At 37.9% G+C, this 26,099-nt stretch overlaps 1 protein-coding gene across 1 annotated transcript in view; it reads right to left on the reverse strand.

Annotated features, from left to right (window-relative positions):
• The window catches only part of ADIPOR2 (adiponectin receptor 2), a 57,524-nt gene that overhangs the window by 24,175 nt on the left and 7,250 nt on the right, over positions 1-26,099 (reverse strand). The window contains exon 2 of the mRNA XM_016224881.2: positions 10,528-10,784. Within this exon, the coding sequence (XP_016080367.2) occupies positions 10,528-10,698 (171 nt within the window). The 5' untranslated portion in view covers positions 10,699-10,784. The remainder of the gene's footprint in view (positions 1-10,527; positions 10,785-26,099) is intronic.

Raw genomic sequence — 26,099 nt, forward strand, 5'->3', positions numbered from 1 at the left:
AAATAACTTGATTATCAGCTTTAGGAACTTCTCAAAAATCCATTTAACTAAACAACAGGCTGCTCCACCGGCCCCTTAGCACAATAAATTGCTCAGCTAGGCAACTCTTCTCGCTTATCAAATATTTGCTCATCAAAACCTGCTCAACGAGTCCTAAACTATCCTATCACAAGCTTTGCCCAGTGTCAGTATGTTCTGTGTATTGAAAGATCTGCCTTGTCTGCATCTATGAGGTTTTTTGTTTTTAGTTTTGCTTTATCCCTCCACCTTTTCCACAGACAACAGTATGGTGATTACCAGAGGGAAAGGAAGGTGGAGGGAGGAGGTAGAAGAGAGTAAAGGGGGTGATGGAAGGAGATTTGACTTTGGGTGGTGAGCACACAATACGATATACAGATGATGTATTATAGAATTGTACGCCTGAAACCTATATAATTTTATTAACCAATGTCACCACCAATAAATTGAATAAAGAAAAAAAGTCCTGCCTTAAACCACTAGAACCCAGGCCTCAAAACCCTATAAATTTCTATCCAAGACCACTCCTTTCTAAAACACTACTGGAATTCTTTAGAGCAATGCTCACTCTCACTACAATATGTGTAAACTTGGCTTAGTTTAAGCACCAAGTTATTTTGATGGTTTTGGAAATTTGACAGCTTGAATTGAGTTTTAAATTCAGAATTCTGAAATGTATAGTAAAGGCATTAGCAAGCTGATATAGTTAACAAATACAAACACAAGAGTTAGTGGAAATTAAGATGTCTACAAAAAATAAATGAAAAAGTAAGCATTGATGAATGTGGTTATCTTCCAATAGAATAAATACAGTATCTAGTCTATATGAGGATTTATTTTGGACTTCCTAGAAATATATATACTCTTAGCCTGTACAGACTACAAGAGGTTCTCAAATGAGATGCCACAGGAACTTAGCTCTTGTTTATATCAATTAGCTTATGGTAAAATTGGTTTTGTTATACATTGTTTCATTACAGAATCAACTATGTTAAGTGAGGACTTGCTGTAGTTATCTTTATCTCTATCAGAGCATGATGGAAAAGACCTTCAAAATCATCCAATTTTCGCCCGGCCAGGCATAGCGCAGAGGTTGAGCATCGACCTAGGATCCAGGAGATTGCAGTTCGATTCCTGGTCAGGGCACATGCCTGGGTTGTGGGCTTGACCCCCAGTCAGGGGTGTGCAGGAGGCAGCCAATCAATGACAACTCTCTCATCATTGATGTTTCTATCTCTCTCTCCCTCTCCCTTCCTCTCTCTGAAATCAATAAAGATACATAAAAAAAAGTTAAAATCACCCAATTTTTTTTATTCTCACACAGCAACTCTAATCCTTTTTTTTTTAATCCTCACCCGAAGATAATTTTTCCATTGCTTTTCAGAGAGTGGGAGGAAGGGAAGGAAGAGGAGGGAGAGGGGGAGAGAGAGAGAGAGACAGAGAGACAGAGAGAGAGAGGGAGGGAGAGAGAGAGAGAGAGAGAACAGGAGAGAGACATTGATGTGAGAGAGACACATTGCTTGGTTCCCTCTCGCACAAGTCTTGACCCCAACCAGGGTCTGCAGGGCCAGGGATTGAGCCTGCAACCAAGGTACGTGCCCTTGGCCGGAATCGAACCTGGGTCCCTTGTCTGTGGGCTGACCCTCTAACCACTGAGCCAAACCAGCTAGGGCTCTCTAATCTTAATTGAATTTCTAAGTAGACTTCCTGAAGGTGATTGGCAGACAGGATGATGAACTAACTTTCTTCTGATGAACTAACACACAGTGGCTTCTTAGGTGTTTGGTTAAAATAAATGAGATCAACAGAATAATTCCTAGGTTGAATGAATAAAAGTTGGCTCCAAATTCCGCCGTTTATGAAAAAGAATCTGGAACAGAGAAAAAGTAGGACAACTATAAAAGCTTCTCTCTTTATTCAACTTAATACCTTGAAAACTCAGAGATGTGAAATAAAGCCATAAAACTAATGATCAGGGCAACCTGTTTTGAAATGCCTCTTTTATGTTTTTGCCTGAAGAGGCTTACACAATATTTAACTTCTAAAGTTCAAGGAATGCAGTTAAAAGAGTCCAGGCTTTAGGGTCAGAGGCCTAGAAGCAATGGCCTATTAATTTCAACCAATACACATTACACATTTGAAAAAGAATTTTGGATAATTGAAGAATATTGTTGAACCAGGAGTCTAGAAATACGGATTTTAGGTGCAGATCTCTAGACTAGGCTTACTTGTTACCAAATCTCTTGTACCAGGATTAAGCCGCTATGCTAAACATTTTGCAGGTTAAGACATCAATATATACCAACGTATACTCAATACGTGTTAGCTATTATTATTACCACTACTCCACTATTCTTACTTCCGGGTCTTCGTACTTGCTATTCCCTTTCTCTTGGCTAACTCTGAAACTCAAGTTTTACCTCCCAGATCCCCGCCTGGGGAAGAGTTGCTCCCATAATACCCTGTGCATACGGTCACACAGTACCACAAATGTGATTTGTCTGTCTCTCCAACTAGGCTATAAGCTTCTTAAGGGCAGAAAACATGTCTTATCTTTGTATTCCCAGGGTACCAATACACAGAAAAGAAACTAAAACCATCTGCAGAAAGAATAAATGCATGTGTGCATCTACTAAAGTGATTTGTGGTATTCCTTCCACTCTGACATTCTAGAAGCCAAGTTTGGGTACTTGAAAGAAAGTTGGTACTATTTAAAAGAAATTAAGAAGTCAGAAGAGTGAGCTAGTGGGAGAAGAAATAGGCTAAATTAGTTTAACTTGAAAAGTTTAAAGGTCTAATAAAAAGGCCAGTACTAAGATGACAGATTTAGAAATCACTTTTGTGAAAAGATTGTTGAAATCCAGGGTAGTTGAGATATATGAATAAGTTCAGGATGCGTTTGCCAGGATTTATTGCAATTACATCAGTTGAGTACTATGACAAAGGAAGGACAAGTGAATTAGTATTTATTGTGTACTAACAACATGTCAGGCACTATACTAAGTACTTTTACAAATAAAAAACCAAATCCTCACAACAACCTTCTGAAATGAGTATTTCTATCCCCATTTTATAATGTGGAAATCAGGATCAAGTGTGGTAAATGAAAAAATGGAAGCTAAGAAACCGTTACACAGCTGTAAGTAGTACCTTGATTCCCAAACTAATGACAGTATCTTACATACAGGTGCTACTACTGTCCAACTACTACAAAATACAAATTCACTTAAGATGAACTACATCCATGGTCAATTTCTATCATATCTTTATTTCAAACTAATATTAAAAATAGGACTATCATGTAGGGGGTGTGTCGAATGTTTCTGACATTTAAAAGAAAGGAGCCCTAGCCGGTTTGGCTCAATGGCTAGAGCACTGGCCCACAGACTGAAGGGTCCCAGGCTCAATTCTGGCCAAGGGCACATACCTCGGTTGCAGGCTCAATCCTGGCCCCAGTCAGGGCACGTACGGGAGGCAACCAATCGATGTGTCTCTCTCAGATCAATGTTTCTCTCTCTATCTCTCTCTCTTTCCACTCTCTCTGAAAAAGCAATGGAAAAAAATATCCTCAGGTGAGGATTCAAAAAAAAAAGGCAAGATACTTTCCACCATGGAACATAGAGTCTATAAGCAAAAATAATTATTAAATGTCTAATCACACAAATATATAAATTGTGATATGTTGTTATAGAAAATAGAAGGTATGATTACAGACAATATAAGAATGAAGTGAGGATAGGAATTTGAGAAAGGTTTCTCTGAGGAAGTAACATGTAAAGTGAATACTACAGGGTGAGCAGCAGTTAGCCAGAGGTGGATGTAAGAATCCTCCAGGCAGAAGAAATAGCCACGTTTGAAGGCTGAGGCTGGAGAGACCCCAGCCCATGTAAAGTGAAATAAGGCCAGCATGGCTGAGGCTCACTGAACAAGAAAGAGAAGGTCTTGAAGTTAAAGAGATAGGCAAAGGTGAGGTGATGCAGAATCCTGTAGGCTATGTAAAGGAGTGAAGATTTTATCCTACGTGCAATGGGAAGCATATGAAGTATTTTTAATATGGGAATGGCATAACAAACTCTGCATTTTTAAGAGCTCTCTTTAGCAACTATGTGAAGAATATACTGAACAGGAACAAGTAACAAAACAGAAAGTCCTGTTAGGTCTAGCCCAATATTCCAGATGGGACATAATAGCAGCTTAGACAAAAGTAGTGACAATACAGATGAAAATAAATGGGCTATTAAAAGTTGAATTGAGCCCCGGCCAGGTGGCTCAGTTGGTTGGAGCATAGTCCCATACACCAGAGAAAGAATAAAAGGGCCCGGCGAGCGTGGCTCAGTGGTTGAGCATCAACCTATAATCCAAGGAGATGGAGGTTCGATTCCCAGTCAGGGCACATGCCTGGGATTTCTGGCTCTATCCCCAGTAGGGAGCATGCAGGTGGCAGCCAATCAATGACTCATCACTGATGTTTCTCTCTCCCTCTCTTTTCCTCTCTCTGAAATCAATAAAGACATCTTTTTTAAAAAAGCTTGTGGGTTCAATTCCCAGGTTGGAGCATGTACAGGAGACAAATGATCCATGTTTTTCTCTCACATCAATGTCTTTCTGTCTCTCTCTCTCTCTCCCCCTCCCTTCCTCTCTCTCTAAAACCAATAAACATATCCTCAGGCGAGGATAAAAATAAAACAAAACCAGCCTTTAAAAAAAAATTTGAATTGACACAATTTTTGTAGGTTTGAATTTAGCTATTTCCAAAGTCTTCAAAGAGCTTAAATTGGTATCTTCATCCACAACTAATTTCAGTAGGTCTGATAAAGGCTGAAGAGTCAACTGTAAGATACCACTTCACACCTACTAGGATGGCTATATTCGAAGACAGACAAAAGCAAGTGTTGGCCAGGATTTGGAGAAAGTAGAACCTTCATACATTGCTGGTGGGGATATAAAGTGGTAGAACTGCTGTAGCAAACAGTCTGGCAGCTCCTCAAAATGTTAAACATCAGAATTAACACATGATCCGAAAAAGTATTCCTATGTATGTACCCAAGAGAAATGAAAACATATGTCCACACAAAAACTTGTACATGAATGTTCACAGCAACGTTATTCATAACAGCCAAAAAGTGAAAACAACACAATGTCCACCAACTGGATAAATTAATAATATATAGTATATCCATACAATGGAATATTTAGCCATAAAAGGGAATAGAGTTCTGACACATGGTACAACATAGATGAACCTTGAAAACATTATGCTGAAGAGCCAGTTACAAAATACCACATAATATATGATTCCATTTATACAAAAAGTCCAGAGCAGGCAAATCCAGAAAGCAAATTGGAAATGGCCTAGGGTTTCAGCGTGGGGATAGGGAATGACAGCTAATGGGTAAGAGGTTTCTTTGGGGATGAAAAAATGTTCTAAACTTAGATTGTAGTGAAGGTTGTGCAATTCTGTGAATATACTAAAACCATGAATTGTACACTTTAAATTGGTGAATTTTATATGTGAATTATCTCAATTTTTTAAGTCAACTGTGAATAAATGTGGAATTTTCCTTTAACGAATAAATCTAACTTTATTTCCCAAATATTCTTCAGAGACATGTAGAGATTTGTCTTTTTGTAAAGCATGTTCCTGAGAAGTTTTTAATACATTAACTGTTTTAAATAAAACAGAACTAACTACTCATTTTCAAACAATAGTGACATCGTCATCACTTGTGAAGCTTTTTAAAAATATATACATCCAGGACCCAAAGATTCTGGTTCAACAGTTCTGGAATAAAAACCTGGCATTTGTATATTTATTTTCTTTAAAGGGCCACAGGTCATCAGATAAGAACTCCTAATAGACTTAAAGGAACCTGCTGGTAAGCGCTTGTACAAAGAGACATATCACTCAGTAATGCATCTAACTACCTTTAAATTTTATTTTTACAAACTCAGGATTTCATTTAACTTGTTTGTAACTTTAACAAAAAACACCACTGTTGCTTTCCTATTATATTTTTATCCTATGCACACTTGGCATTTAATGCAACTAGAGAGTCTAAGGGAAACTACCTTTTTTTTTTTTTTTAAGTCTATGCAATCTAGTTAAATTCTACATCTTAAGAAGAGGGAAACAAATACTCAAAGAAAATGATGCAAAATCATTAGAAATATGAAGGACTGCACCATGATACATTAGGTTTATTTTCAAAATAAACAGAAAATCCATTAAAAGGTTAGAATGCACCTAAGAAGCAAAATTAACCTGGCTTAACAGAAAATACGGTGTGCAACAATTCCAGCAAAAAAACAAGTACCAACCGCTGAATCTAACCTCTAGGCTCAACATAAACACTCAGGGGCAGAGTTTGGAACTGAGAAACACAAAGTCAACTTGGTGCCGGCTGTCACAAAGACAGCTTTGTTCAGCAGGAAGAGCAGTCAGAAGGCGTAGCACATGCTCTTTTAGCCATGTGACCTTGGGCAAATCGCTCTAAGCTTTCTAAATCTTACTTTCATCCACTTGCAAACAGAGATCATATCTGTTCTTCCTATTTCAGAGTGCAGTTTTGAGAAGCAAACGAAATAATGCCTATGGAAACGCTACATACAAATTTAAGGCATTATTAGAATTAGGTAGAAGGATACACTCTACTTGCTAACAGTTCAAATAGTTCCACTTCAAAACTGGAAATTGTAAGAAATCAGTCCTTTCTCTAAAAAGAAAAAAAAAATCAGTATATGGAACTCCTCGAGTCACTTGAAGATATAAGTTAATACTGTCTTTAATTTCAGTCTCAAAATTGTAATTTTCTGTAACCCCTTTCTTTTCTAGCTCCCACGATTATTCTACACTAATACCCTGAAATTAGTAGCAAGGGACAGTACTGTATATAGATTAAATATAGAGCAGAAGTTGCAATGAATGGAGAGGAAGGGCCAAGGAAGGGCCTGAGAAGAAGAAAAGATTTCATTGCTTAAATGCTCCAATCAGTTTCCTACTGAAACCACCTCCCATAGCACACGGCAGATGTACTTGTCTCTTCATAAACCACCTTCTCTTTTTTTTAGCAAAGAACTTCCACCAAAGAGAAACAACACACAAAGAAGAATTTTCATCAGGAACAAAAACACAATATCCTCATTGGTAAACAAGGTGGTTTCACTTTTCAGCTCTAACATTCTACAATCTATGGATCAGATCCTCTCCTTGATTCCTCACACAAAATCTGTTAATGCAGATGGAAAGAAAGAAATGATTCCTTTTGTTCAGGCTGTTGGCTTTTGGGTTAGCTCTAAGATTAAAGGAAAATCAAATACAGGTTTTCAGGGATTGAAGATGGCAGCACTCTAACAAGAAGCAGTGTGCCCTTGCTTCCAGCCATGGACTGGATTTACAGTTAAAATACTGCGTAGCCAGCTTGGAAAAACAAAAGAAATATACCTGAGTGGACATATTTCGAGTAAGGAGCACTGAAGAAACATCACAGAGACTGGTAAGAGAGGGAGAAGCAAAAGGGGAGTCCCCCTTGAAGCCAGTGAGGGGCTGTCAGGCCCCAGGGTTAGAGGCTGCAAAGCTCCCCTTCAGAGTGTGGAGACTGGCATCCAAAAGCTGGGATATCAAACCTGGAGTGGAGGAGTAGGAAGGACTGCCCATGGACTGCGGGCAGAGGGAGCCAGGGGAACAGTGCACCTTCAAGGAGGGGGCCGAGTAGAGCCTTCCCAGTGAAACAACGCACCTAAAGGCCGCAGCTGGGGCAGGAGAGTTTCACCCTGGCAGCTGCCCGCAGAAGAGGCTGTCCTGAAGGATGTGACTTCTGAACAGAAAGGGGCCAGAGGGCTGGACTCAGCAGCAACCTACAGGGACCCTCTGCTTTCCTGTACGGCATTGTGTAGAACCCCAGAAAGCATCTGAACTGTGTGGCGTGGGAAAGGGGAAGAAAGCCCTCCCGCTGCCAGAGACAGGGACAGGAGCTGCCAGTGGGCCAATTGGAGATTTTTGACCAGCTCTGAGGGGAGCTGGCATAACGTGCAAGGAGCTGCCCCAGCTTGACTGAGATCAGCTGTGCAGGAGACCTGCATGGGGTTGACTTTGGTTCCAAGGCATGGGGGAGCCAGGATCTCACAGGGCGTGTTCTCTGCATGTTTGTTGCTTTGTGTGTTTTTGATTGCTGAATGGGTGTGTCAACCTTCCTGGCTTGCATTGGGGAGACAGACCAGGGAAATTTGTGTCTGCGTTGGGATTTGTGTCTGCGTTGGGATTTGTGTCTGCGTTGTGGAGAGTTTGAACTGAGCAACCGCAGACTAGGAGCACCACCTCCAACAGGAAAGGGGCTGGTTCAGCTCACTGCAGCCTGATATCCCCCGCAGGGCACAGTCCTGAAGGGGAATGGAAAACAGCTCACGGGACCACAATACAAGACCCTAAGACTCTTAGGGACTACCGTTTGAGATCTGGAGGAAAAGCTTAAAACCCCTTCTGAGGACTGGGCAGGCAATGTGCTCACTCTGAATCTTTTTTTCATCAAACCCACTGAGCCCAGGTCACTGAAACTGCCTGGTTCTTATTTATCATATCTAGCTCTTTTTTCATGCTTTCACTAAGTTCTTGGACCTTCCCATAATGTGTCTTGTGGTTCTCATTAATTTCCTTGAGCATCTTTATAACCATTACTCTGAACTCTATTTCTGATAACTTGCTTAACTCCATCTCATCAAGGTCTTTTTCTAGCGATTCTTCCTTTTCTTTAGTTTGGGGGTTTCTTTGTCTCCCCATTTTAGTGACTCTTACTGTTTGTATCTGTATATTAGATATATTCTCTGTCTCCCAGTCTTGTGGGGTGGGATTTTGTAGTGTATGTCCAGTGGGACCCAGAGGTGTGTTTTCCTTATACTTCTGAGCTATTTGCTCTAGGCATGTCCCTTTTGTGGGTTCTTTGGGCTTTCCTATTGTGATTGGGTCAAGATTACTGTTAACCCATTCATGAGAGGACTCGCCTCTCAGGTTGGCTGTGAGGCTCAGCCACAACCATGCTGTGTGAGCTGTTGTACAGGTGCTGACAGGGCAAAACAAAACACAACCACACTGCCAGGAAACAAATAGTAACTTACACAATATCCTGATAATCAGAATGAAAACAATCCAAGAGAAAGTAGAACTGAGTGAAACAAGAACACAAATGCTAAAGCAAAAAGGAAAGAGAAAAATGGATATTATTGCTAATAGTAAATAATAATAATAAAAAGTAAAAAACAGAAGCTACTGGGAGATAAAAGGAGCAGAGAAAAGATTCTGAAAGGAAAGAAGGGTGAGCAAAAAATAAGGGTAGAGCATAGGAATAGGAAAATGGCTGAAAAAAAAATAAATATAAAATAAAAAGGCAAACAAAAAGACAGGAAGAAAATAAAAGGGGAGAAAAAGGAAAAAAAATAAAGTTATGCCAATGGAACAAGAAGAGAAAGAAGTAAATCAAGGGCAGGGAAGGAGGCCAATAAGAGATATGGAGGAAACAACAGAGAAAAGCAATAAACTTACTGGTTATAATGACCTCAAATTTCTTGTCACAATAGCCTATATTGCTACAAAGCCCTGGTGAAATTCTTATAAAAGATCTCAACAGACAAGACAACCCTCTAGAGTTGAAACCAGCACCACTATTACCCATATAATAAGCATCTCTCTTAGAATACCGGTAAAGATCCAGTTTCAAGTAAAGGCTTTCGAAATATTTTTAACTAAGACCCACAGTAAGAAATGCATACACACACACACACACACATGCGTGCACACACATATATAAAACTATTTCATCAAATAAGAGTTTATTTAAATGTATATTACTGCATACATACAGCTCAATATTTATTCTATTTTGCTGTTTAATTTTTAAAACACTGCCTTTAATACCAAAATTAATTTCACAAACTACTAATGGAGACAACCTACAATTTGAGAAACACTGTACTAGAGCCAGAATATTGAATACATGCTACATAATTCCAAGGTTCCAGAGAACATAGCAAAATGTCTATAGCAATGACTTTCTGATACTGTTTATAGATATTTCTACCTTTGTTCTCGATAGGTATAGTTGCTTGAATAATTTAAAAGCTGCTCTTCTCTCTGGGAAGTGAAAGATTAAAATTTGCCTTCTCTTCTCAGAACTCTACTGAATTCCAAGGTATGCACTAGAAATAAACCATATCTGCAGAAGTATTCCCAGAATGCAATCAGAATTTTTCCAAAAATATAAACAATAATGTCACCACTAAAGCACTACACAACCCACTTCCTTTCTCAAACAAGATAAAGCTTATTATGATTTTAAGCATCATCAGAAAAGGCATGACTATGAAATCAAGTAATACCTAACTGATTTAATAAGAGGCTTCAAATTATCTTGAACAAAAACTTACAAATGTGCTCAAGATTCCTTTTCAAAACTCCATCCTTTCTCCAGTCACACCCTCATAAATTTTTGTTTTACTTACCATCCTAACACTTCAACTTACTTTTTTATGATGGGTAGAAAGAACAGATGCCTCTAAAACAGGCTCCAAATCTCCTTGGCAGTTGTCATTATCACCTCTCCTTGTACCATCAAGTTGGGGTCCTTTTCTGAGCCGTATTTCTGGCTCTGGAGTCCTGCTGCACTCCAATCCGTTTTTCGCTGTCTCGTTCATGGGATACACAAGCCTTTCCTACAAAGAGGTCTTTCTTTCTGTACCTTCTTCTTGGGAGGGTGGACTTTCAGGATAGTGAGTTGACCCTAAAGAGAGGAAGGTTTTAAATTTAACATATTTTAAACACACTGAGTACTGGGAGAAGAGATAGGTTATATTATTATACATTCAAACAATAAAATACTTGTCAATCATTAGTAACAATAAAACAATAATGTATAAAAAGCCTGTATTTGCTGATAGGAAAGACAGCCAAAATCTATTTTTAAATAAAACAAACAGGATCAAGAAAACACATATGTTCCCACTTATGTATTGCAAAAATGTATAATTGTGTATGTACATAGAATTGTTGGAAAATATTCAAAATTGTACTCTTGGTACAAAAATACATAGAGAAGGACCTAGGATCTGGAGTGAGAAGATTTACTTTTCATTTTGTTCTACTTGCATATTTTTGCCACATACTATACATTACTTTTTCAATTAAAAATATACGTAACTGTAGAAAAAATGTATGTGGATTTTATGCATTATAGCTAGGTTTTACATATCCAACCTCATTTAGACATCATAATAGCCACCCTATAAGGTATATTTACTTCTATTTCACGGGTAAGGAAACCAAAATTCACCATACTCTGTATGAAATAAATAGGACCAAATCTCTCACTTATATAGCATATATTATTGGTAATGTTTTACATTTAAACTGTTTAATGTCTGACACTTCAATATTTTTTAGTTTTTTTGAGCTCTCACTAGACTACCCTAGAAGAAAAGAAACTCAGGACCAGAGCATACTTTTATATCCCTGTGAGTTCTTAGAAAGTGCTATACGCATGACTGTTTAATGAATATTCGATAGATGATATTTAATGTTCTTAAGTGGTAAAAACACTTTAGAAATCATCAATATCTCTCTAAAATGGATTACAGTAAGTTTCCTAGAGTTCAATATTTCAAGTCCTTGACCTTCTACCTCTGAATTCATAGTACAAAAGCTTATTTTATTATTATTTTATTGACAGAGAAAGGGGAAAAGAGAGAAACACTGATGAGTTACCTCCTGTATGCACCCCGACTAGGGATCGAATCCACAACCTGGGTATGGCACCCTGACTGGGAACTGAACCCGCCACCTTTTGGTGTATGGGAAGATGCTCCAATGAACTGAGCCATACCAGTCAGGGCCAAAGGCTTATTTTAGACATTTAGTTACATATCCAAATAAGGTGATTATGACAGGCAATCCAACTAGAAATACTAAAATAGGAAGGAGCCAGGGTACATGTTATGCTTATAAATCCCATGAGATTCGAAGTTCTTACTAGGGGAAAGGAGAGGAAGGGAAAAGTGGGAAGGCCTAGATACCATAAAAGGTGAAAGGTGTATTTAGTGTTCATATATGTGGGTACACAAGATTTAGTCCAAGAATTCTAATTAAACTAAGAATTTATTAGTTTCATAAATCATGTGACTTTGCTGCAGGATTTCTCTAAGTGTTTTCAAAGTTTTGGGAGCAATAACAAACACAAACCTTTAAGGATCACCAAACCTGGGCATGTGCCTATCACATAAGCATTTAGCAAGCATATTTATAATACTGAGATTATAAACTATGCTATTAATAGTTTCCAATTCTGAAAGAGGGAACAATGCTAATGATTTGCATTCATTTACAGATGTGGAAAGTAGGCTCAGAAATTAGGTAACTTGTTCAAGGCCATTAGCCTATAAATAAAGAGCAGCTGGGATTTATATCTAGGTCATTCTGGCCCACATGAAGTTCATGTGCTTTCTACTACTCAAAAAATTAAGACTAGGGAAAAAGAAAAGAACTTGAACCTGTGGACAAAACGGGGATTCTATAATAAAACAGCCAAGTCCAGTGATGTAAAGTGATCTTACAGAGTGATGTGATCATAAATTCCTAACTGGACAGGTCATGGTGGGTAGTCATGCTCCAGGCCTACAATTTCTTTACAGAAAGGTTTAAGCAAGTCATCCTGTCCACTGTTCTTGTGTTTCTAGGTTAATACACCTTTGAGATGCCAAACATAATCCTCTTTTCCAGACTTTTCAAGGAGCAAATAATCATCTTACTATCTTGTACCTAGCTTTCTCCCACCTTCAGGTAATCTTTATGTTCCCTCCTTAATTTCAAAGTATAAAAGAAACTGCAAAACTGGCATTCTCCAGAGTATCTGAGATCTTGCTTCCTGGCAACTGTAACCAGTTTGGCTTAAATAAACTGATAAAAATTCTCTGAAGGTTTGGACATTTCTTGTATCAACAAATCCTAAAGTCCTTTAGTTTACTAAAGAACCAAAATCTTTATTATCAAACGTAGCAAGTAGAATAAAGCTTTCTGCAAAGCAGCCTTGAACTATGACCACAATGAACTTCTCATGAGAAGGAGCTACGTATAGAAAGGCATGTTGCTCATTTAGGATAATATAAATGGAATGCTGTTAGAATTGTTTTGTAATCTTCAACTCAGAAACAGAACGCGAATGACAAGAAATAAGTTTTCCCAAAGAATCTGTAAGGATTCTCCTTAAAATAAAAAGACATTTAAAAAATCAATTTCCAGGAAAGGGCTGAGATCAACACATAGTCCTAACAACAATGCTTTCTAAATTTATAAGTACAATAAAAGAATGAACAAAAAAATAAGAGACTTTAAAATCTCCACATTCAAAAAAATTTAATTATATTCACCATTTTACATATTCTAAAGCAGAAAGGCCTACCAATATATTTTAGAGTTTCAACAATAGAACTGTTGGAAGAAAAAACATTTCTGTCAACACTCGGGTTCCCAAAGATTTAATAAAACAGCCCAATATGAGAACACTGGGGAGAACTATAATCTACTATACATTTTAGTTTATTTGCATTCTCTCTAACGATAAAATGAAGCTCTTCTAAGACTCTAAGGTAAAGTCAGAAGTAAGGTAAGGGTGTCCCTTATCACCATTATTTAACTCTGTCCTGGAGATTATAGACAAGTAAGCAAGAGGCAAAAATGAAAATTATAAAATTATAACTATTTACCCATTATATCACACTTTAGCTATAAAACCCAAAAGAACCAACTGAAAAAAAAATTTCAATAAGAAAACTCATCAAAGTGATTGGGTATAAAATTAATATAAGAATATCAACAGCTTCCACCCTAAAAAAAGCCCACAATATTTGGTTACTATAGGAGAAACTAATAAACACAATAGAAAGTAAAAAGATAAAACACTTAAAAACAAACCTTAAAATGCTACTGAAGACCTACAGAAAACTCCTAGGACTACTAAGTGAGTTCAGCTAGGGCAACAGACAGAACATGAACACTCAAATATCAACCACATTTCTATATACTAACAATAAACATGTGGAAACTAAAATTTAAAACAATGTCACTTACAATTACTTCAAAGAAATTTAAATACTTAAGTATACACTTAAAATATGTATGGGATCTGTTTACTGAAAATTACAAAATGCTAATGAAAGAAATCAAAGGTCTAAACAAATAGCAACATTTAATATTCATGAACTGAAATACTCAATATTGTAAAGATGTCAGTTCTTCCCAAATTCTTCTATAGGTTTAATGCAATTCCTATAAAGATCCTAGCAAGAATTTTTGTAGATAAAGACAAGCTTATTCTAAAATTTATATGGAAGGCACAGGCCCAGAATAGGTAAAACAAATAATGAAGTGGAAACAATTGGAGGTGGGGAGCACTGACCTAAATAAACTTTACACCCTGTGGAGCATGAACTTAAATATAAAATGCAAAACTTTTATTAAAAACATAGGAGAAAATTTTAGGATCTATAGCTATGAAAAGAGTATTGAGACTTGACACCAAAAACATGATCCATAATAGGAAAAAATGATAAACTGGACTTCATCAAAATTAACTTTACTATGAAACAGGAACTTTAGGCAAGTTGTTTGTAAAAGAGTACCAGGGAATAAGAAGGCTGGGAGGACCCCTCCTGTTGTCAGAACAAAAATTAAACACTAACCTCAGAAACTATTCCTTCAGAACAATCTCTAGCCCAGGGTATTATTAAAATCAATATAGCAATCAGCTGGCAATTATTGGAGTTTAACAACTGGGTGTGGTCAGGGAAGAGAGCAAGAGGGCCCAACCAAAAACATTATCCCACCCTATGAGCATATTCAAAACAATACCTCCCTGAGGAACAATATCAGAAACTGAATACTGTGGGCAGACTTTACTAAAACAATCCAGTTACTCAATAAACAAATTAGCAAACAAAGAGCAATAACAAGCCCTGAAGAAGGGGGGCCAGTACCTAGAGTAACAATACACCTTATCTAAAATGTCTACTATCCAACAAAGAATTAGGAGGCATGCAAAGAAACAGGAAACTATATCCATTCACTGGGAGGAAATAAAAACAGGCAACAAAGGTGTTCAAAAGGTACAAACTTCCTGCCCTGGCCCGTGTGGCTCAGTTCGTTGAGCGTTGAACCATGTACCAAAAGGTCACCAGTTCAATTCCCAGTCCCCATGATGCATATTTTACTCCACTGAAAGATGATCCGTATATTCCCTGTTTGCTTTTCTTCAGTCTTTTTTTTTTTTTTTTTTCTGTTTCTCAGCCTCAATACTTTCTTTTTTTTTTTCTTCTTTTAATTCTCACCTGAGGATATTTTTTTCACTGCTTTTCAGAGAGTAGAAGGGGGGAGAGGGGGAGACGGAGAGAGAGGGAGAGAGAGAAACATTGAGGTACAAGAGACACATTGATTGGTTGCCTCCTGCACAAACCCCACCTGGGGCTTGGGATCAAGCCTGCAACCAAGGGAACTGCCCTTGGCTAGTATCGAACCTAGGGCCCTTCAGTCCACAGCCAATGCTCTAGCCACTGAGCCAAACCAGCTAGGGTTCAGCCTCAATACTTTCCATTGTCCTGTCCTTAAGTTCTTCTCCCTATTCAAATAATGCAGTCATCCACAGGTATCCATGGGAGGGTTGGTTCCAGGAAACCTGCAGATACTAACAAGGACGCTCAAGTCCGTTACATACAATGGCATAGTATTTGCACATAACCTACACATATCCTCCCATATACTTTAAATCATCCCTAGATTTCTGACAGTAACTAAATCAATGTAAATGCTATGTAAACAGTTGTTATACTGTATTGTTTAAGAAATAATGACAAAAAATAAGCCTCTAATGTTCAGTACAGACCCAACCATTGTAGGCCTAACTACATAGTGCATATCAGCGACAAGGTAACCTTTTCTTTCTAATATTTTTGACCTATCATTTGCTCAATCCCCAGATGTGGAACCCGTGGATATGGAGGGCCAACTACTGTATAAGGTAGACTTAACATGTTGCTTAAAAGCACCAAGGCTATTTAAACGGTACCTCAAAATCAATTTTCTCTATCTGAAGAAATTGCTAGTTTGTTTGAGACTTCTAGTCTAAAAAATCTGCCTCTATTCTAGGAAACTTTTAAAAACCAATGGTTAGTATGTTCCATGAGGGCAAGGACTTCTGTTTTGTTCACTGCTGGAAGCCAAATTACAATAGATACACAGTAGACATTCAATAAAGGTTTCCTGAATGGATGAATAAGTGTTCCATTCTCTAAGGGGGAAAAGGAAAAAAAGGAATTGAAATTATTTACATTATATTTAATCATAGTTAAACTGGGCTTCTTGTCAAGGTAGATTAGTACAATGTATTACTTCACCTATTTTGTGACTTTAATTTTTATGTTGCCCTCAATTTTGAGAGTGGGCAAAGCTGTGGAAACAGTATGGAGGTTCCTCAAAAGAATTAAAAATAGAATTACTATATGATCTAACAATTCTACTTGTGAGTATACTCAAAAGAATTGAAAGCAGAGTTGTGAAGAAACATATATATACTCTGCTATAAAAGCATTATTCGCAGCAGCTAAAATGTGGAAGCAACCCAAGTGCTATGAATGGATGAAGTTAAACCAAATGTGGTCTATACATACAATATTATTTTGCCTCAAAAAGAAAATTCTGACACAAACTACAACCTGGATGAACTTTAAGAGCATTATGCTAAGTGAAATAAGTCAATTATGCACAAAAAATACTGTATAATTCCACTCATATGAGGCACCTAAAGTAGTCAAAATCTTAGAGACATAAAGTGGAATAGTGAGTGACATAGGCTAGGGGGAGAAGGGAATGGGGAGTCTGTTTAGTGGGTACGGAGTTTCCATTTTGCAAGATGAAACGGTTCTGTAGATGAATGGTAATGACAATGGCACAACATGAACACTACAGGAATGTGTATTTCACAATTTTAATTGGGGGGGCAATCTGAAAGACTTTCAGGCTATATGATTCTGTTCTAAAAAGTGTCATACTGCCCGGCTGGTGTGGCTCAGTGGTTGAGTGTCAATCTATGATCCAGGAGATTGTAGTTCAGTTCCTGGTCAGGGCACAGGCCAGGGTTGCGGGCTCAACTGCCAGTTTGGGGTGTGCAGGAGGCAGCCAATCAGTGACTCTCCCTTATCACTGATGTTTGTATCCCTTCTTCTCCCTTCCTCTTTCTGAAATCAATAAAAACGTATTTAAATAAATAAATAAAGCGTCATACTATAGGAGTTCATGACTGTATACCATTCATAAAATGATAAAAATATGGAAGTGGAGGAGATTAAAGATGGCGGTGGACTAAGTGGAAGCAACACTAACTCTCTCAGGACTAAACTGAAATTACAACTAAAATATAGCGAAACCATCCTGAATAATCAACTGCAACTGAAGATGAGCTGGAGAGCACCCTCATAACCAAGGAGGGAAAGTGGAGACTGCATAGAGACTGGTAGGAAATGCAAAGGCCCAAGGGGGCTGGCTGGGCTCCCACAGATAGCAACTAAAGGTTCCGAGGGATAGCTCAGCTGTGGGGGGTTCCCACTGAGGACTCTGGGGGCTAAACCCCAGCCTAGGCTTCCCAGTCAAGAGCACCAGAACTGAGAAAGGTGCCCACATAACATCTGGCTGTGAAAAGTTGCAGGGTTTCTGTCTGCCGGGGAGAGATAGCTGGAAATGCAGGCACCCTCTTAAACAGCCAACGCACAAAGTTTCCTGTGCAGCCACTCCTGTTGGGCTCCAACAGAAGGAGGGCAGAGTGGACTAGGGATGTATGAGAAGAACCTAGGGTTGTGGGCTCTGGAGATAGAGCTCAGAGGGCACCCCTCTGCATTCCTGTGCTGAGTCATTCCCCCATACTACAGGGGACATCATTCTCAGGCAGAAAAATTTGCTACTTTTGCCTGCGAGGGAAGCAATTTCCCCATCCTGCTGGAAAACCTCTTGTCCTATCCAAAGGAGTTTCTCCAGCCTTAGGCTCGTTAAGAGAGCAGATTAATCAGTCTGCAGGCAGAGGCAGACTTTAGAGTGCTTTAAGTCTTTGCCTGATCTGCTTCTGGACCCAGGCCTTGGAAGAGCAGACTTTGGTGTGCATCTTGGTCCTGTCCAAGTGTATCCAGCCCCAGCAGAGACCTCAAGCCAAGGGTTGTTAATAGCTCCAAACAGGGTACTCAGGGCCAGTCTCAAACTGCGTCTGACATTGGCCTGCACCAGAGACCCTCCAAAAAGACTGAGAGTCCTAGCAAATCTACCTAATACATAGAAACAAACCCAAACAAACCCAAAATGGAGAGACAAAAAAACAAGACCCAAATGAAAGAACAAGGGAAGTCTCCAGAAAAAGAGCGAAATGAAATGGAGATAAGCAATTTATCAGATATAGAGTTCAGAATACTGATTGTAAGGATGCTCAACAGCATGAAAAAAGACATGGAAACTATGAAGGAAATGAAGAATAACAGCAGAAATAAAGAATACATTGGAAGCAATAAAGAGATGATTAGGGGAAGCTGAGGATCAGATCAGCAAATCAGAAGACAGGGTAGGAAAAAATAAATCAGAGATCCAAAAAGAAAAAACAATTAAAAAACAGGAGGTCAGTTTAAGGGAGCCATGGGACAACATGAAATGTAACAATATTTGCATTATAGGAATGCCAGAAGAGGTCGAAAGCAAGGGTTAGAAAACCTGTTTGAAGAAATAATGGCAGAAAACTTCCTAACTTGGTGAAGGAAAAAGTCATACAAGTTTAGGAGGCACAGAGAGTCCCAAGCCCAGACACGTCATATTAAAACGCCAAGAGTTCAAGACAGAGAATCTTAAAGGAAGCTAGAGAAAAGCAATCTGTTACCTACAAAGGAACTCCCATAAGGTGTCTGCTGACTTCTCATCAGAAACTCTACAGGCCAGAAGGGAATGGCATTAAGTACTCAAGGTAATGCAAGACAAGGATCTGAAACCAAGACTACTCTATCCAGCAAGGTTATCTTTCAAAATAGATGGTGAAATAAAGAGCTTCCCAGACAAAAAAAGGCTAAAGGGGTTTATCATCACCAAACCGGCACTGAAGGAAATGTTAAGGAACTGCTGTAATTAGAAGTAGAAAAAGAGAGAACGAGAAACATAGGCATAAAGAATTTAAATGGCAATAGATAAGTCTGTATCAATAATAACCTTAAATGTAAATAGGTTAAATGCTCCAATAGGGTGGCTGAATGGATAAGAAACATGACCCAAATATACGCTGTCTACAAGAGACCCACCTCAAAACAAAAGACTCACACAGGATGAGAGTGAAGGGATGGAAAAAATTTTTCCATGCAAACGGGAATGAAAAAAGAAAAAAAAAGCTGGGGTAACAAATTCATATCAGACAAAATAAACTCCAAAATGAAGACCATAACAAGAGACAAGAAAAGTCACTACATGATACTAAAGGGATCAATCCAACAAGAGGCTATAACCCTGATAAACATATATGCACCCAATATAGGAGCACCTAAATTTATAAAAAAACTTGTAGAGGGCTTTAAGGGAGAGATCAACAGCAAGAATCATACTAGGGGACTTTTAACACCCCACTGATTTCCCTGGATAGGTCTTCCAGACAACAAAACAAGGAAACAGTGACCCTAAATGACACACTAGATCAGATGGATTTAACTGACATTTACAGAACATTCCACCCCAAAGCTGCAGAATATACATTCTTCTCAAGTGCATAACAGTAGAATACACCATAGAATACTATGCAGCTGTAAAAAAGAAGGATCACTTATCCTTTGGGACAGCATGGAGGGAACTGGAGAGTATTATGCTTAGCGAAATAAGCCAATCAGAGAAAGACAAGTACCATATGATCTCACTCATATGTGGAGAATGTAATAAACAAAATAGATCCAGAGACATAGAAGCATGGAAAAGACAAAGGGATCTCAGAGGGAAGATGGGGGTCGGGAGTGGGTGGGGAGAGATTAATAAAAGAACTTATATGTCTATAAGCATAACCCATGGACACAGACATTGTTATGGGGAAGGCCTGGGCGTGAGGTAGATGCAGGATGGAGGGGATCAATGGGGTAAAAAGGGGACATCTGTAATACTTTCAACAATAAAGATAAATTTAAAAATATACATATATATAGAAGTGGAGAAAAGATTAGTGGTAGCCAGGAATAAAAAAAGGCATGGGCATGAGAAGGAAGTGGATATGGTTATAACAGGGCGCCATGAAAGATCACTGGGGTGATAGAATTGTTCTGTATCTTGACTATATCAATGTCAACATCATGGTTGTGATACAGCACTATATATTGTTTTGCAAAATTTTACCACTGGGAGAAACTAGGCAAGGTGTATGGGGGAATCTCTCTGTGTTATTTCTTAGTTCTGCATGTAAACCTACAGTTATCTCAAAATGAAAAGTTTAATTAAAGAAAAAAAGAACAGCCCAGCCAGGGTGGCTCAGCAGTCGAGCACTGACCTATGATTTAGGAAATGGTGGTTCGATTCCCGGTCAGGACACATACCTGGGTTGCAGGCTTGATCCCCAGTAGGAGGCATGCAGGAAGCAGCCAATCAATGACTCTCATCATTGATGTTTCTCTCTCTCTCCCCCCCTTCCTCTCTCTGAAATCAATAAAGACATTTTAAAAAAAAAAAAGGAAAAAAGAATATACAAGTCCAGCTTCATGGTTTTATACATAATATTCCACACCAAAAATTTCAAGGAGTAGAAAATCATGCACAGTTTCCCAATAAAACATGCATACCACAATGCTAACAGAACTTGGGTACTAAAAATAATTTCCAAAAAAGCTCATTAATAAATCTCACCAAATGATGACGATGATAATTAAAACAACAGTAACAGGTTTTTCAAAAAGTTAAACATAGAATTTTTGTGACTCAGCAATTCCACTAAAAGCATGGGCTCAGATACTTGTGCACCAATACTCCCAATAGGCAAAACATGGAAATAACACAAGTATCCATGGAGAGATGAATGAATAAACAACATGTGGTATAAACATTCAATGGAGTATTATTCAGCTATAAAAGAGTATGAAGTTCAGATTCAAGCTACAACAGTTAGAATAGAGGTTATCCAGGCTGGGGGAAGGGATTAAGTAATGGGGAGTTATTGTTAATGGTTAGAGTTTTTGTTTTAGGTGATGTAAAAGTTTTAGTATAGATACTGGTGATGGTTATACAATATCGTGAATGTACTCAATGCTACTGAAACTGTAAGCTTAAAATGGTCAAAATGATAAACTTCATGATATGTGTATTTTATCACCATAAATGAGAATAACAGTAGCTATAACATATTTAGTGCTTACTATCGCAGTGTCTTTTAAATAAGGTACAAGAACTCCTCATTTAAAACCCTATGAAATGGGTACTATCAGAATCCCCATTTTATAGTTGAGAAAGTAAAGCAAGTCACAGTTTGAGTAACTAACACCAACTAGCAACTGGAGAGCTAGAATTTGAATCCAGTCATTCTCATTCCTGGTGCTCTTAACCCTAAGCTACTTCTATAATTTTAATAGATGATTAATATTAGCAAAGAAAAGCTCAATTCATTGATTCTTATTTGGGGAATAAATATAAAGAAATAAAATTATTTTTAAAAGTCAGTAACAGCCCGGCCGGGCATGGCTCAGCAGTTGAGCATCAGCGTAGGATCCAAGAGACCGCGGTTCAATTCCCGGTCAGGGCTCGGGGCACATGCCTGCATTGCAGGCATGGTCCCCAGCTAGGGTCATGTGGGAGGCAGAGGATCAATGACTCTCTCATCATTGATGTTTCTCTCTCTCCCTCTCCCTTCCTCTCTCTGAAATCAATAAAGATATATTATTTTTAAAAAGTCTTCCTTCAATAAATACTCCCTAATATTTATTTTCTCAAAGTAAAAGTAAATATAAACTAATTCATAGCCATTCTGGTTCCTCCAACCAAAAGTCCTTGAGACCCACCTTCAGAAGCATAATATTATTGACTACTACCCACAAAAAAATTTATAGGCTAATTTAGAAGCTATCATGTGTCAGGTTAGGTGAGCTTTTTATAAAAACCGGCCTGTTACATAGATAGCATTATCTCTATTTGCAAATGAGAAGACTAAGGGTGAGACTGTCTAGATAATTTCCCCAAGGTTACACAAATTAGAAAATAGAGAAAAGTATTAACTGCCCAACACAGGCCCTTTCCATTATACAACACTGCCTCCCACAAAAGTAAGTGGTTCCATTTTTCCTAGTCATGTTATCTCTTTCAAGAGAGATGAACTGCTACTTAACACTTACTGAAGCCAACTTTGAACCAGGCCAAATAGTTGACCTTTTAAACCATCTCATTTAATCCTCCTACAATTCTCATGAAAGTGTCCCATTTTACAGATAAAGAAACTGAGAATCAAGATCAAGAAACTCAAAACTTAAGTAGAAGACTCTGAATTCAAATCTGTATGTCTAATTCGAAAGACCATACTTAAGGGGCTGGCTGCCTTATAGTCACTGGTCATATAGTAAGGGCTAAAAAACACTTTTAAAAGAGAAAAGTCTCTATCCAATTCTTATAGCCATATTATAATGATGGTTTCCATTTCCCAAGATCTATAGTAACCTTGAATATTGTTTCTGAAACAAAGAATAGTACATAAAGATGCTTATGTACACTACAGGAATAACAGTCCTGAGTGTTATGATCAGAGAAATTCTAAGAAGTCCAGGATATATAAATTGTTATACCTACACTGAACCAAAATATGTAAAATATGCAAATAGGGGCTCTCCCTTTCTGGAGCACACCCTCACCTTTCTAGTCCCCTTCTTCTTCCCCCAAGGCGCTTTAACTTTATTTTTCTCCCTCCTCATCTCCAAGGGCTGTTCTTCTGCCTCTGTAACTTATTTCCTGAACCCATTTCTTTCTACCTCTGTGACTTTCTAACTAAATTTTACTTGTATTTGAAAATAACTTAAATTAAGTATGCAAAGACCTCCTTCCATACGTCATCTGTATTATAATACCATGTAACCATGCTATTGTTTCAACTATTTCATAAATAAAATCTGTCCAGGTAAAATATCTGACCTATAGAGTGAAACTTTGAGGCAAAATCAAAACCCTACTTTGGTAAAGAACCTATCTCATAAGTAAGTAACAACCATTCAGGGTCCTATCTCATGCTGCATAATATCCTCTAGAACACAAGTTTATTTTTTTGTTTTTTAACAATGTTACAGATGGACACTCCATCTGTAGGAAGTAGTTACCTTTTTCAATATCACAGTCAGAAACCTAGAATATATAACTATTTTCTGGCCTCACAGCAACTTTTCTCAGACTAAAAATGAAATAAAAACCCTTTCAAGTGAAAAGAAAAAGTTTTCATTCTTTTTATTTTTAGAGAGTGAGGAAGGGAGAGGAAGGAAGAGAGAGAGAGAGAGAGAGAGAGAGAGAGAGAGAGAGAGAGAGAGAGAGAGAGAGAGAGAGAGAGAGAGAGAACATCAATGTGAGAGCAAAACATTGATCGCTGCCTCCTACATGCCCCCTACACTAGGGATGAAGCCCGAAACGCAGGCATGTGCCCTCACTGGGAATTGAACCAGCAACCTTTTGGTGCCCAGAGAGACACCCAACCGAGACACACTGGTCAGGGCAAAGTTTTCATTCTTAGACTAAGTGATTAATAGCAATTTCTAACACATTTATGAAAGTTAAGGCTCAAATTTATATACAGAATTCTCCTAAGATCAAAATTAAAAGTCTCAAGCTTTAGAACATATATATGATAATAGCAACTGGATGACCAAATACATTTAAGTATTCTGAAGTTTCAATTATCAAAACGTCAATCCAATACATGCTTATCTAGTTTCCAAAGTCTGTGGATATTAACCAGCAATGCAAAAAACAAACGAACGAAACAGCAATCTTGTTTTCCTCATAAAAATATATCCTCAAACTGTCTGCAACCCAGATTCAAATTAAAAGGTGGAGAAATGACATTTGGGTGAGATCTACAAAATACAGGGGTTGGCAAAAGTAGGTTTGCAGTTGTTCATATGGAAAAATGTATAATACAAGAATAAACTCTGTGTTTCGAGTACTCACAACTATAAACATACTTTTGCCCACCCCCTGTATGCTCTATATCTATCTACAGCTCTAGGTTCTAGTTCTGGATCAAGTAATCAACCAGTCACATTACTCTGGCCCAGAAGTCACAAACTTGCACATGTGAAGCAGCCTGATAAAAAAACAAAATGGCTGTTATTGTGCTGAACTGAAGCTACTTAAAAGATTTACAACAAAAGTTTATAACAATTTATATGCATAGGCAGTTAACAGAAATATAAAATATATTTAAAAATTAAATTAGATCCTTGCCTCACAGGGATATCATACACAAAAAAACAAAAAAATTTCAGGCAGAATCAAGACCTAAATGTAAAAAAACAAATGTCTAAAACTTCTAGAAAGAAACATGGAAGACTCTTAATTATCTTAGGATACAGAATTCTTAAATAAGACACAAAGGACACAAACCAATAAGAAAAATCATGATAAGATTTGATAATCATTTCTATTCAAAACAAACCATATGAAAAACTCCTAAAATCAATTTATAAAGACAACCCAATTGGGAAAGCGGGGAGAAGGAACAGTCCACTCAAGAAAACCTGAATAGTCACTCAACATTTGAAAACATGCTCAATTTCATAATTAATTAAAAAATTAAAATTAGACAATGTGATTATCATTTCACACTCATCTGATTTGTAAACATGTAAAAAATATGACAATGCCATAAAAGGATTTAGAAACAATTCTCATATTCTAATGCAAAAAAAAATGCAAAATGGGACAATTTTGAAAAGCAATTTGGCAATATCTCCATAACCTCCAAACCCAGTAATTCCACTTCTAAATAATTTACCCTAGAGGACTTCATTTCAAACTTTGTACCCACATACACACACACACATACATACACACAGCACAAAACATTTATCCTTATTGCCTGCAACACAACCCGATACTTTTCCATCCTATTTTAGTTCCTAAACTGATTTCCCAATCCATTAATGGCTCCCAACATGCAGTTTGAAAAACTTGCCAAAGATTTTAAGTATGTGCACAAGCATTCCTAATCAGGAATGTTCAATGTAATAACAAGAAAAAATTCTGAAACTTCCTAAATTAAATTACAGCTGGCTGGAGAATGAGAGACAAGAGTACTTAACCAGTTAACAACTGTGGGCCAACTAACAACAGGCTGCTCATTCCTGACTGTACCTTGGAGCTTCGAATAAACTTCTATAGAGACCACCAGATGTCACAGCATGCTGCTTATGCATGAACTTTCAGGACTTGTTCAGCACCAATCAACAGTAAATATTTCTTTCTTAAGTAAGGACGGTGCACCTATCCTAGAACTCCGTCCCTTCACCTTTTCCCATCTCCTATACTTTGTAGCCAATGTAAATTCTTTCAAAACAACTTATACCCTTTTTCCCAAAAACATAATACAGGGTGGGCAAAAGCAGGTTTAGACTTGTGAGTATGCGAAACAATTTATTCTTGTATTATCATTTTTTTAAGTCTTTTTTTTCATTGATTTTAGAGAGGGAGGAAGGGAGAGAGGAACACTGACATGAGAACATCGATCAGTTGCCTCCCATACGTGCCCCAACAGGGATCGGACCCACAACCTACATATGTGCCGACTGGGAATTGAACCTACCACCTTTCGGTGCATGGGGCAACACCTGACCAGGGCTCTTGTAGTATTAGTTATTAGTTATTATATTATTATTGCATTGTATTAACTGTAAACCTGCTTTTGCCCGCCCCAGTATATAAAAAAAGCTCATCAACTCCAGGACAGACAACATGCTGCCTTCTTCATCTAGCCCCTGCTGCTGATAGTTTAGATTGCACATTGCAGGACCTGTCCTTTTCTGGCTAGCACTTGGCTCAATAAACC

The sequence above is a fragment of the Miniopterus natalensis genome, chromosome 2, assembly GCF_054644295.1.
Source record: "Miniopterus natalensis isolate mMinNat1 chromosome 2, mMinNat1.hap1, whole genome shotgun sequence".
Classification (NCBI taxonomy): Eukaryota; Metazoa; Chordata; class Mammalia; order Chiroptera; family Miniopteridae; genus Miniopterus; species Miniopterus natalensis.